Here is a 14,354-nt window from a genome sequence, read left to right on the forward strand (position 1 = left end):
ATATATATATATATATATATATATGAGAGGAGAGAGAGAGAGAGTGTTTTCTCACTTATCGCGGGGTTATGTTCCAGGACCACCCGTGATAAGTGGAAATCTGCGAAGTAGGGACACTATTTTAATTTCAGTATTTATACATTACTGTATATTGAAGCCTTTCCTACCAGTGACGGCGGGCCCCTTGTTCCATGTCTGCCATGTTGCTCTGGCTGCCTCTGCTTCTGCAGCCAGAGAAGAAGGAAGGCTGCTCTGTGCAGTAAGCGAGCGAGCGAGGGCGGGCAGGTAGGTTTGAGAGTGAGGGTGGGCGACAACGGTGGCTGGAGCTGGAAGAGCGGCCAAGCTCTTGTTTCTGTCGCTGCTCCAGCCGGCCACACCAGGAAACGTGGAGATCTCTGAAGAGGAACTGACCTGCTTGATGATTTTTCACAACCCAGGGGAATACAGTATTCCCTCACTTATTGTGGGGGTTACGTTCCAGGACCACCTGCAATCACCTGAAAATCCATGTAGTAGGGACTCTATATTTGTGATGTAGATGTATGTAGGCAATGCTTATCTTAACATTTTGAATGCTGGCAGATTTTGTAGTTCTATCCTATTTTGCTCTGATAAAGAATGTGTAGAGAACTGGAGGCGGAGAGTAGAATTCTTTGTTACTAATACTACTGTTACTAATAAAATTATTCAAATATGATATAATGATTCTCATAATTAATATAAAATTGAGATTAAATAGCTGCAGTTTGGAAAGTGTATCATAGACCGCAAACAAGTGTGTGGTTGTGCATACAAATCCCCACCAGTCATTAAAACAGAAAGGAGTAACTGTTTCCCAAGCGCCCCCCCCCCCCTCTCTCTCTGAAGTTTGGAAACCTCCTTTAGAGCTGGTTTTCCATTTAATAATAGAAGGTGTTGAGAAACAAGAAGGGGAATGAAACTAAATGTAAGCCATAATTTGGAAAGAGACAAGGAGGGAAGAAAGCTTTATTTTTGTTCTATTCTTTGAAATCATAGGTGGAAAGAGAACTGTGCTCTGCTACTGCTGAATTTGAAGATTTTGTATTGCAGTTTATGGACAGGTAAGTTGTGATAGCGCCTTTAACTTTCCTGTATATTTCAATCTTGTCACTCATACTTTAATGTCGATGTGAAGGTCTTTTTCCAGATAATTGTCTATGTTATAGGCCTAGTTAGAACACACTTTTCATAGTCCTGCTGGTGCCACATGCTAGGTTTCCCTCATAGCTTTTCTTTCTTTTTTCTTTTTTTTACTAAGGAAGAAAATGGGCATTCAATTATTAGAGGTTGAGATAAATAAATCATTAAGCAGGTGTGTTCTGAGTTAGTATTTGAAGAGATGGATTGGTTGGTGTTGTTCCTCCCATCTTCACTATAAAACTATAGCAGCTTGGCACCACTTTCATTGATATGTAGCTTCATACTGGAATCCTGGAATTTGTAGTTTGTTGAGGTACCAGAGCTCTCTCCCAGAAAAGGTTAAATATACCACAAAACTACAAATTCCAGAATTCTATAGCATTGAGCCATGACAATTAATGTGATGTCAAACTGTTACAGTTCCTCAGTATGGATATTGTGTGAACATGTGGAATAGGGATTTTTTGCATAAGAGTCAGTGGGTGATGAAAAGGCTGTTTGAGCAGGTTGGCAATAGAGCCAGTAGAAGAAAATTTAAGGAGCTGTAGTATATTTGGATATGGCATTACAGTTGGTATTCCTTATATCCTCTAGCCTGTTTTGGAAAAAATGGTTAAAACAAAATGCTGCCTTTTCTCCTTGCCCTGGAGTTTGCAGCCTTCAAAATAGCATGGTTTAGTGACTCTTAAGCAACTCTCTTCTGTTCTGGCTTTTCCAGAAGTGCATTGCAGTTTTAGTACTGTGGCTGATACCTTCCACTCCCTTAAATCCCCTGAAAGTTCATAAAAATAAATAAATATCACCATCCGAAATAAATTAAGAAGTAACTTACAAACTTATCTTGTTAGTTATCTTGTCCACACATTGATTATTTTAGCAGTTTATGGTTTCATTGAGGAAAACTAGTGTGTATGGCTTGTAATCTGGTTTTCTTCCAGAATTGACCTGCTTGATGATTTTTCACAACCCAGGGGAATAGATCCCATTGACATTTATAGTATCTTGCCTATGTATGGAGACATCTGTGGGAAGGTTTGTAGAATAATGGTGTTATTGTTGATGACATTTTCCCTTAGGTGTTTTGGGCTCATAGAAAGCAGCACATTGGAGCAAACAAGAGAGGAGACTGAAACTGAAAAGATGACTCATTTGGAGAGTTTAGTGGAGTTAGGCCTGTCATCCACTTTCAGCACAATCCTCACACAGTGTTCAAAAGATATATTCAAGGTGTGTTTCAATTTACTTGTCTCTGATATCAATTTAGAAGTCCATGGAAGGGTTTTGCGGCACTGTAAAAAATATTAGGCACAAATAAAGTAAAACTGTGATGATGCAGGAATGAAGTCAAGGTCTGGGCATGCCTAGAGGTTTTCCGTTTTATAAGCAGATTTTTTTGTAAACAGAAGATCCTCATGTTGCATCATAAAATGCTTTCCAAAGATATGTGGGATAGGAAAAGTGATATTCAAGATGTGAAAATGTAACAAATTAGCTCTACAGTTGTTTGGATCTCTCTGTCCATCATTTCTATATACATTTCCTGACTTTGTGATGTCAGTCTTCTTTTTGTTGGTGTGTAAGAGACTTTTAAAAATGGATGTTAAGGACCTAATTTCATTGGACCTGTACCTGGGCTGTATTCATTGTGCATTGTGCTCATTTTTTCCTCTTTTTCATAAGCCTACTTTAACTGTGTGTGTTCTGTCACCTTAGCTTTAAAGTGCAAGCTGTGTTTTGCCCAAGAGTATCAGATAGTGCTGACCCAAATCTTTATGACTTTTTCCTACACATGAATGCTAATATCCTGCATGGAATTTTGAAGAGTGGGTGGGGAGAAGAAAAAAAAAAGCATTCTTTTGTGATTCTATAAACTGCTTCCAAATCTTCCAGGTTGGTTCATAGGTCTCTTTCAAGCAAGTTTGTTTCTTCTTGTGGTACTTAGCAAGTTGTATTGGCAGCAGATAAGAGCAGCGTGCCAAACAAACAAATCCAGTGAGGCCTCAATTAAATTTTGCCTGACTGACACTTCTGCAGTGCTCAGGGCCAGGGAACTGCATAAACAGGGCACACAAACAGTGCTGGGTTTCTGTAGTAATGTATTTACCAATAGAAATTCTCTAACATTGATGAATGCTTTTGATAAAGAGGTGGAGGCAGGATGGGGGAGGTTTCTTGTGCCCCTTACATTGGACAATATTTCCATTGGAATGTTGGAAACCTCGTAGAAGTTAGAAAAAACTATGATGAACCTTTTTTTGAATGAGTGAAATGCATTTTAAGACAAAGGTTTACTCACATTTCACATAGCTTCAGAATTGTCAGAAATGTTATTGTTGTCATTGAGATTGGATTTGTCTTTCAGTTTCTGAGATATTTTTCCGATGATTTTATATTCTATCACATTAAGTTCCTGATATCTGAGTACTATGCATATTTTACCCAGTAACAACATTTGCTGCTTGATTATATCACATCTTTTCTTGCTTCTTTTTTTGTAGGTTGCCTTGGAGAAGGTTTTCAATTTTGCTGTTTCCAATATATTTGAGACAAGAGTGGCAGGTCGAATGGTCGCCGACATGTGCCGAGCTGCTGTGAAAGTGAGCCTTTACTCTTTCTCTTCCTCTTTCTTCTCAGTTGAGATGCAAACTAGAGAGTAGCCATAACTTCTTGTGTTTTACTGGCCCAAGGAATAATTTCTAGTTCAACCCCCTACTTATATGCCTATTAATACCTTATACCATTCAGAGACAAAACTGCTCAACAGAACATATTCCTAATTATTGCTCAATATCTGGAAAAAATATCTTAATGTAGAATGTGATTCTTTGACATTTCAGTGCTGCCCCGAGGAGTCTTTGAAGCTCTTTGTACCCCATTGCTGCAGTGTAATCACACATCTTACTCTCAGTAAGTTTCAGTGGCTTTATGATGTATTGTTAATGGCTTTTTTATTTGACTTTGTGCATTTCTTATTTATTATATATATATATATATATACACACACACACACACACACACACACACATACACACGCACACACATGCACAGACACATACAGTGTTCCCCCTCACTACTTTGCGGTTTGCTTTTTGCGGACTCACTGTTTTGCGGGAAGAGAAGGAGGCGGCACCATGTTTCCCTCCCTCTTCCCTCCCTCCCTCCCTCCCTCCCTCCTCTCTTTCTCCTTCCTTCCTAAGGAGAAGCCTAAGGAAGGAAGGAAGGAAGGAAGGAAGGAAGGAAGGAAGGAAGGAAGGGAGGAGAAACCGAAGGGAGAGAAAAGGAGGCTGAAGCAGCTTCGTTTTCGCCTCACAAGGCAGCGGCACTAGCGGCAGCGGCAGGAACATGCATGTGCGTGCTTGAGAGGAGGGGACAGAGACACTACTTGCCTAGTGAGATTGTAAACAACACAAGTATAGCATCCCTACTTTGTGGATTTTCACTTTTCATGGGTGGTCCTGGAACGTAACAACATAAGTGAGGGAACACACGCCCGCGCACACACATGCACACACACATATATAATAGGATAGTATTTATATTCATATTGTTATTTGTTTATAGCCCACTTTTTCCCCATCAACATCTTCAGAACAGCATGTAATTATTTGGTAGATTGGGATACAAGATGGTGACTGGCACAACATAACCCAGTCATCTTTATGACTCAGAGAGGAAGTCTGGTCCACCATTTGCCACTACTCCACATTAACATTTTGTATATTTTGTATATTTAATATTTTTTGACTAAGCTAATTTCAAAAGGGTTACTTCGTTAGCATACGTCGGAACACCCAGAATGTGTATATTTTTCTTAAAGTTCACAAAGTGTTAGAGATGGATTCTCAGTCTAGCCCTGCTGATTTGGAAAACAAGCCTAGTTGGGGTTGGTTTGTCAGGCAGACGTCACTCATTGCAGTCATTCAGCATTTGCCTACCAAGAAGTGTTGATAGATTGTTGTACAGTTTTCGCCTTGAATATTTTATACTTGATGGTATGTGACAGTGTGTGTTTATCACACCTAGCTTCTTGATCCATGTTTGTCGTAAGTCTTGTAAAGCCAGTTTGCATAAAATGTAGAAGTAATCCTGGTCTTTTAAAAGTGAGTATACTTTTGAGTATACTTTTAAAGAGTACATATGTTTATAGTTAATAGTATATGTGGATGTATATTTTTTGCATTCACATGCAAAAATTTTAGTGTATTCCTAAAAATGTAGTCTAGTGGTCCTTGACTTCTGGTCCTCCAGGTATTTTGGACCTCAGCTCCCACAATTCCTAACATTTGGTAAGCTGGCTGGGATTTCTGGAAGTTGAAGTCCAAAAACATTTCTTGAGTGTTTAAAACTTCGTGAAAACTATTCTAGACGGATAAGAACCTTGGCAGAAGACATAGCCATGTTAGTCTGGATCAGTATGCAAAGAGATCTTTCATGCCTCTGATTTCTACCATGAACACACTACCAAATCCATAGTTTACAGCCAAAACCTCTGATACAGTCATATCTACTCAAACATTTAAAATGAGGACACCAGATATGTGGAATTATAACTAGCATTTCTCAAGGTAGAGAACACATCATATGAACCAAACAAGCAAAACATACCCAGATCAACCAGCTCAGACTTCTATCCGAGAGGAATATGAACATAGGAAAAACAGGAAATGGCAAAACCCCTCTAGTGGTCAATTGCAATTCCCAAATGAGACTATTCAGATTCAACACCAGTGAACTACAAACTATTTTGGACATTAATTCTGCTTTCTCAGGGTTCTTGTAATTAGGTTTTAGTTACCTACAGATAGGTCTCCCAATCTCTTCAGAATTACTAACCTAAAGGAGAACACACAACACTGGTGAGGGAGGTGATAGTACAAGACCTTGCCCCAAACTCGCTTGTCAACTCCGCCTAATCATCTACTTGGGAAATGTCCTCACAGGGCTTAATTACAGCACCAATATTAGAGGCACTTTCACTTGCACATCTTCAAATGTGACATATACCATCTTCTGTCAGCAATGCCCGTCAACCCTATTCATTGCTCAAATGGGTTAGTATCTGCAGCAGAAGGAGACATAAATCAAACATTAGGAATGGGAATACAAAATAAATAGTTGCAGAACAGTTTAGTCTTCCTGGATATTACATCTCAGATTTTAGAACAGCAGTCTGTGCCCTCCCCTCCAAAGCCACATAGGAAATTTGGAAAGAGGAACAGCTGAATTGAAATATGTCAGTAAACTCCTGTCTATCAGCAGTGTGCTGAACAAAGGTTTCTTGACACAAAATACATATTATAACACTAGCCTCATTAGGGTTATCTTGCTTAGTTATCACATCTCTTCTGGTTCCCAGCTAGCATCTTGGAGCCCCCAGATGGCGTAGTGGACTAAGTGACTTGAAGGTTGGGTTGCTGACCTGAAAGCTGCCAGGTTCGAATCCCACCTGGGGAGAGTGCGGATGAGCTCCCTCTATCAGCTCCAGCTCCATGCGGGGACATGAGAGAAGCCTCCCACAAGGATGGTAAAAACATCAAAAAAAAAAACAAACATCCAGGCGTCCCCTGGGCAACGTCCTTGCAGACGGCCAATTCTCTCACTCCAGAAGCAACTCAAGCTGCTCCTGACACGAAAAAAAAAAAGCTAGCATCTTACTCCATTCTAATAACTCTCCCAGCCATTCATATGATTATTTACTTACATTGGCTTTAGGCAGTATCTTTCCTCCTGCTTTGGTCTCCCATTCAATCATTGTTAAAACTGAAAGTGTCACCTACCAACATGTTTTGCATTTCTGTTGCTATTCATACAGGTAATCTACTCATTCACAGCTTTGAAGGTCTGTCCCTAGACACCTCACTCTATGCTTCTGGTGAAGTAGACTTAGTCTATCGAAGTTTATGCAACCCTTTCCTCTCAGTTAATGACTAGAGTGCTAGAAGACTCAAAGAACTACTGTGTTTCAAGACTTGTTCTTTCCAAAATGTTCATATGGGGATTTTATTGGTCTGCTTTGCTCAGAAAACAGCATTTTCCTAGAAGAGATCACATGCAAATTTTGCACACGAGTCCTAAATTATGAGCAGTCTTTGAAATTGCAGTTTTCAGTATCTTTCTTGCATTGGAAAGAAATGTGCTAAAACAACTGCTGGGCGTAATTTAGCAAAGAATTTCACCCATTGTTTCAAACCCTCTGCTGTATAAATCACTGTTCCCTACCTTGTCTTTCTGCCCAGATTCTGTTTTGTGTGTGGGCGGCTTATTCAAAATTTTTCACCTGTGAGCCAACTTGGATTAGGGAAGATGTGTGATTCACCCATATCCATCACCTTGAAACAAGTGAATAAGGGCCTTATTTTAACACTAAAATGTTGTGTGTCTCCACAAAACACATCTAGGATTTGTAAGCAACAGCTATAGCATCTGGCTTCCTGCATTACCACAGCCTTCTTGCCATTGTTTGATTTAATTAACATAATTTTTCATTTGTGTATTGAGGTATGAGGATGCTGAGGTGAGAACAGAAAAGGGTGTTCAGTTGTTCATTTGACAGAATGTATCCAGAATAGCTTAACTTTCTATAATCTCTTAGACTTTTGCAAATATGACCTCAGCACTGCATATTGCAGTATCATAACTGGATATAATTTTTTCTTGATTAGATGATGATGTATTGCGTGATGAAGAATTAGATAAAGAGCTGCTCTGGAACCTTCAGCTTTTGTCAGAGGTATTTATATGAAACACTAATTTTAGCTTTGGATACCCCAATGTATACCTGATTCTTACTTGGTTTCAACAAAAAGTAACAAAAGTGCTGTGAAACACTGCATTTTAAAAATATATGCATTGATAAGATGGATATATGTGTATTGCATAATGATGTATACTCAGTGTCTATTAACAGTGTGATTTTTTTTTAAAAAAACCTCTAATCTAGGCAGGGTTCAAGGAACTATGTCAGATTGTTCTGGTTTAGGACCTGTGCTCGTGCTAGGGAGTAGTGGCAGCTCAATCTTGTTTTTCCTCAGTGTCTCTGAGGTCACAAATCTGAAGCTTTATTAGACTAACAGCTGTAATGTTGCTGTCAAGGATATCGCGGGAGCATTCATAATTCTTATAAAGCACTGTATGACTAAATAGGCTGCTAACTTAGGGCATAATATAAAAATGGAAGAATGGAAAGGCATGTGGAACAAAAAAATAAAATTTACATATTCATATGACTTGAAAGAAAATTGGTACAAGATGATATACCAATGGTATATTACATCCCAAAAGTTGGCAAAATGTTACAAAAATGTGAAGGAAGAGTGCTCGAAAAGTGAAAAGCATGTGGGAACTTTTTACCACATGTGGTGGTCCTGTAGAATTGCAAATAATTATTGGAGAAATATACATGAAAAAATACAGAAAATATTGAATATAAGATTCCAAATGAAATCAGAATATTTCCTTCTAGGAATAATAGATATGCATTTGGATAAGAATCAAGATATCCTATTTAATTATTTTGTAACAGTTGCAGGAATAATATATGCAAGAAAATGGAAGACCAAAGAAATCCCAACATTAGAGCAATGGTTGTTAAAAATTGCAAGCATTATGAGCATGGATAATTTAACACATCAACTTAAGAATTACCAAGGATGCGCAGAAAAAACAACTGACTGGACTGTATTTAAAGACTATTTGAAACAAGAAAAGATGAAAATGATAATAGAAATATAAGTTATTTTTTACTTTTGGACTTGAGAGAGGGAATGGGATATTTTAATAAAGATTGAAAACAAATAATAAATTCAACATCTCGATGAAAGAGATTGGAAGCCAACAATTCCCCTATTTCTTTTTTTCAAATTTCTTTTTTTCTTCTTTTTTCCCCCCTCCTCTTGGATATCCCTTCCCTCTCCACATTTTTTCCATTTTTTTCTTCCTTAAGTCAGGCTCAGTAGAGCCCCTGTTTTTACCTATACTTGTAAATAATATTATTTTTTTCTTTTGTGTTAAAAACCTAATTCTTGTTTTTGTGTGGAGCCACAAAATTAATACAATAAAAGTGACCTAAAAACACAAAGTACATGTTCAGAGATAAACTTCTTCAGGGATTACTTAAAACTCATAACATATTTAAGGTGTTAAGAAACATACACAGTATGCACAAGATACAAAGCAAGCACAAAAATTACAACACACTCCCAGATGCATATTTTTCTGTATTAATTTACAGAAAACTGTTGTTTTGTAAAAGCACACACATACCCACCCATTTAAGACCAAACAGAACCAGTAAAACTCAGAACTCTTTATCATTGAACATGGGCCTTGTTTGTAAAAACATGTTATGCATTTTAGATTTCCGCTGAAGAAGGAATTTGCTTTTGAAACATTTTAATCTTGTTTTCTTTTTTTGTTGCACTGGAAACACCTTTTGTTTTCCTATTGAATTTCATTACCCTGTTACAACACACTTCTTTGTGAAATTTGTGTGGTGCACATCACTGTACAAACAAATTCAGTTTTGGCATATAGTCCCATAATTTCCCCCTTTTGATTGGTTCTCAATTATTTTGAGCTTGGAAAAGAAGAAAAGTAAACAGCCTTTTTTATATTATTCTTTATGTATTATAGTCCTTATTTCAGAACCACCACATAGCTACTTGTAGCAGACTCTAAATCCCCAGCTAGTGTGACCAATGGCTGTATTGACTGAGGCTGATGTTAGTGGTAGTTGAACACAGGTTGGGATATCAGGTTGGGAAATTAATGTAGAAGAATTTAAGGAGAAAACAAAATGTTTGAATAAAGCTACGAGTACATCATTAAGGAAAACGGGGCTTTGTGTTTGACTTCTCAGAGCTGCACTCATGTCTAGAGATCTTCTGGTTCAAAGGTCTGCAATGTGAATAATAACAGATGCCTTGAGTTCATGTATTTATCATTCATTCAGTATTTTAACGTAATAATGTTTTTGCTTTGGCTAGATTACTCGTGTGGATGGGAAGAAGTTGCTGCCATACAAGGAGCAGCTTTTGAAGATTCTGCAGCGATCCCTCCATTTAACCTGTAAGCAGGGTTACATTCTGTCTTGTAACCTACTGCACCATCTTCTTCGTTCTACTACACTTATCTACCCCACAGAATACTGCAGTGTGCCAGGTGGCTTTGACAAGCCTCTTTCTGAATACTTTCCTATCAAGGCAAGGACTTTAACTTATTTAGGATTAGAGAATTTGACTTTCTTTTTCTTTGTATAAACATACTACACTGTTATTCTATTTGTTTTTATTTGGAGATTTTGCTACCCCCGTGAAAAGTGTAATTGAAAGATGTTATAAGAATAGAAACATGCATTTTCAGTTTTGCCATCAACATTTTATTTTATGTGTTTACTCAGTTTTCAGCACAACATTTTGAGAGAATGGGAAATAGATTGTATGAAATATTAACAGTAGAAATAAGTTGATATTAAATATATTTTGTAGCTGAACATCTAGCATCTGCTTCAAATTAAGAGGTACTTTATGTTTCTGTATTGTAAAAGGGATACATCTTTTTGATAACATATCTGTAAATAAGGGATGTACATAATAACATCCCTGTTTAGTTGGTTGGACATGCATATATATTTACTTTTGTATATTATAGGATACATTCTGGTACGTCATATATTCTGAATGTTTTCAAGACAATCTGACCAATTTTACACACAATAATCCCCAAAGAATACAAAGCAAAACACGACTGGTTCAGGCAATACCTTTGTCCACATTAGAAGCCTAAACTATTCCCAGAACAAGCATGTGTTTGCTTGGGTGAATGTCATCAAGATTACATTTAATGCTTAATTTTGTTTTAACATTAAAATTTTCTAAGTTTTTCAATTGTATCTTCTTGGTTAAATTCAAGTCCTAGTTTTGGGAGAAAGTTCTGGGATATAAATCAGATCAATAATACAGACAATGGCAAGTTCCACTTAAATGTGGTATTCCCCCCACCCAAGCTGTGTTTGCATGGTTCATGGACACATTCATTGTGAATGCATGGTGCCCAAAGATGGCCAGACCTGTTTGTGTGCACAAAAACTTCCATATTAGAAATTTCAAAATTCCTTCAGTGGTGATCTATTTGAACTATCTTGATATGTACTGTCTATTAAGTACTTTAAAGTTCCCTGATTTGCTGACAACTATTTTGTATAATTCTGCTTTGGCTGTGATCTATTGTATCCTTTTTTCTGGAAATAAAAAAATGTAGGAGGTAGTAGGAAGGATTTGTTATAGAGGTGCAGACTGGGCAGTTTTGTAAACTATCTAAAAGACCAAAAGGTATGGGAATTCCAAGATGCTACCTCAGCCCAAAAGAATAAGTTTCAGGTACCTTTGTTGTTTCTTGAAAGGAAGTTGCTGGAGGTGGCTTTGTGTGTGTTTGAAAGGAGTACCTCAAGAATTGGTGATCTGGTTTTGGCTAGGCGGTATATATGGTCTTGGTTTAAGTAGTCAGAAGTTCCGTATTCTAATAACCTATATTTAACACCATTAAATGGAGGATTTTCTGTGTAAATTATGCAGCTGTATACTGGTTTTATACAATTTTCTGTATTCTAACTTTACCAGATAAGGCATGGGAACAGTGAGAGTTGGTAAAGAGGTAATCTAGATCATTGCATCGCTTTGTTTATAGTGAGTTTTTAATTATAAAATCTGACTGGGATATTCCAGTTCAGTTTCCCCTCCTTGGTAAAATGACCAGAGAAGGAAACCCTTAATGGCCTTAATGTTTCTCTTAAAGATGGTTTAAGAGGTGGCATCTTGCATATAGTAATGCACTCTGTAGTATATAAAAAACTTAAGTCCTTCCAACTGCACTAATTGAAGCATCCAAGGCAATTTTAGACACCACAAAAACCAATAATGGTCTGTGGGTGGATATTTTTCCCATGAACAAAAAACTTGCTCCATTAAGGAAACCATAATCTAAGTACCATTTCCTTCTGTGACTTTGAGAAAGGTCATGTATTGTGAAATTCGCTCCCAAAAGATGCCAGGCACAGCCTTCTGTCATATACATTGGCATAGTGGTTCTGTTCTATTTAATTTTATTACATATTTTGGATTTAGTTTCAGGTCATTTCTTCATTGCATACTTACAATAGCCAGTGGATTTAGAAAAGTTGATATTTTTTAAAAAAAAATCTTTTGAGTTCTGCCTAAAAAGTGACTGAATCAGGCATGATGAATAGCTAACTAAATAGTCCAGTAATCCCTTTCTTCCCAATTTTTGTTCCATAACTGTTCTCCAACTGTGGAAAGTAAGTTCTTGTTAGTTTTTCAGACTTTTTTTTTAAATGAGCCATCCCTTTAGCTCAAGAGGGGTGAATCTAGCTCCTTTTCCCTCTTATATTCTGATTGTTGGATAGGTAGCATGGTTGCTATTGTTGCTAAATTCAATTGCATACTGCTTTTTTCTGTTTATAGGATTGGGGTAAACCTGGTGACTTACGGAACCTTAACATTCAGTGGCATGTTCCATCAGCAGAGGAAACAGCTTTTGCTTTTGAGCTGCTGGATTCTTTTCTCCAGCCAGAGCTTGACAAATTATCACACTATGCTGATGGATCTCTTGAAATGTCCAGGTTGGTAGAAGTACATTTGTTGGTTGTTGTTTCACAGTAGAAAATTGCCTGTGGCATTTTGGATAATAAGAGTTACTGAGCCAGCTTTGTGACTGGGGTGAGATGGAAGATTTGATGGTGGTGATGTTTCTTTTCTAAGTTGGCACAGTATTCTTTCAACGGGCATGTATTTCAGGCCACTATCATTATCTCTATGTGAGAGATTTGTGTCTGTACTCTGGAAAGGAAATATCACTGTGCATTTCAGTCATTCCAGATTCCTGGTGTGTGTACCAATTTAACGGTACATAAAATATATTTATACTTTGAGATAGTGGGCTGCCCATGTTTTTCCAGAGTCTTCATAATCAGAGTTCTTGGGAGGATATAAATGGGAACAGGCATGCACACTGCCCTTCACTTCTTGGAGGTGGCATAATAGTATTGGGTTGGATCCAGATTTCCCATGAGTGAATTCACAGGATGCTTCTGTTAGGAACAAAGTGTTTTGGGGGAGGATTTTCCTGTATGCCCTTGCAGACTTCCCCCTGTGCCTCTTAGATCATGCAGAACAGCGTGGGAAGTGGTATTGAGAGATGCAAAGGAAAGTAAGAATCAGCAATCCCCCTTCCCAGTATGGGATCTGCTGGCTTTAATACATTTTGGTTTCTTTCACACAAAGGCAAGTTCAGAACCTAACATGTAAAGCTAAAGGTTTTCCCCTGACATTAAGTCCAATTATGTCCAACTCTGGGGGATGGTGCTCATCTCCTTTCTAAGCTGAAAAGCCGGCGTTGTCCATAGACGCCTCCAAGGTCATGTGGTCAGCATGACTGCATGGAGTGCTGTTACCTTCCTGCTGGAGTGGTATCTACTGATCTACTCACATTAGCATGTTTTCAAACGGATAGGTTGGCAGAAGCTGGAGTTAACAGCGAGAGCTCACCCCGCTCCCCAGATTTGAACTTCCAACCTTTTGGTCAGCAAGTTCAGCAGCTCAGCAGTTTAACCTGCTGCACTATCGGTGGCTCTTTAAAATAAATATATACATATCTTGGCTGGGGAATAGTTTTTAAACATATAAAACATGCATAGACTTGTGAATAATAATTCAGTATTTAGGTTGTGCCAAAAGAATCCTGGAAAATGACTGTAGAAAATTATTGTATACTTTAGATATTGAGCTGAGAAGTATTACCTGCTTTGTATTAGAGGTATGGGAGCCAGTGTGGTGTAGTGGTTTGAGCGCTAGACAAGGAAATCCCCATTTGCCTGTTGCAAACCACTGGGTGACCTTGGGCAAGTCACATTCTCTCAGTGTCAGAGGAAGGTAGTGGCAAACCTCCTCTGAATTGGTCATGCCAAGAAAGCCCATAAGGTCACCGTAAGTTGGAAATGGGCTCACAACAACAATAATAGAGGGCTGGTCTTATTTTGTTAATTTCTTAATCCTTATGGATCAACTGCCCAAGAGAACCCCCTTGTGGTGAAAGTGCCATGGAGATTATAGTACAAAAATGGCAGAACAAAAACATTACCCTATTTGTAGCTGAAGAGCTTGAATACTGAGATAAGTTTA

The 14,354-nt window shown here is 38.0% G+C and overlaps 2 protein-coding genes across 3 annotated transcripts in view; one reads left to right on the forward strand and one right to left on the reverse strand.

The window, feature by feature from the left end:
* The window catches only part of erlec1 (endoplasmic reticulum lectin 1), a 462,586-nt gene that overhangs the window by 361,334 nt on the left and 86,898 nt on the right, over nucleotides 1-14,354 (reverse strand). The gene's annotated exons all lie outside the window — the stretch shown is intronic.
* The window catches only part of psme4 (proteasome activator subunit 4), a 94,519-nt gene that overhangs the window by 46,732 nt on the left and 33,433 nt on the right, over nucleotides 1-14,354 (forward strand). For both annotated transcript variants that reach the window (XM_062968839.1, XM_062968840.1), the window contains 7 exons: nucleotides 1,018-1,082; nucleotides 2,238-2,388; nucleotides 3,660-3,758; nucleotides 3,999-4,068; nucleotides 7,824-7,891; nucleotides 10,146-10,361; nucleotides 12,639-12,796. In XM_062968839.1, the coding sequence (XP_062824909.1) occupies nucleotides 1,018-1,082; nucleotides 2,238-2,388; nucleotides 3,660-3,758; nucleotides 3,999-4,068; nucleotides 7,824-7,891; nucleotides 10,146-10,361; nucleotides 12,639-12,796 (827 nt within the window). The remainder of the gene's footprint in view (nucleotides 1-1,017; nucleotides 1,083-2,237; nucleotides 2,389-3,659; nucleotides 3,759-3,998; nucleotides 4,069-7,823; nucleotides 7,892-10,145; nucleotides 10,362-12,638; nucleotides 12,797-14,354) is intronic.

This window comes from Anolis carolinensis, chromosome 1 (assembly GCF_035594765.1).
Source record: "Anolis carolinensis isolate JA03-04 chromosome 1, rAnoCar3.1.pri, whole genome shotgun sequence".
Taxonomy (NCBI): domain Eukaryota; kingdom Metazoa; phylum Chordata; class Lepidosauria; order Squamata; family Dactyloidae; genus Anolis; species Anolis carolinensis.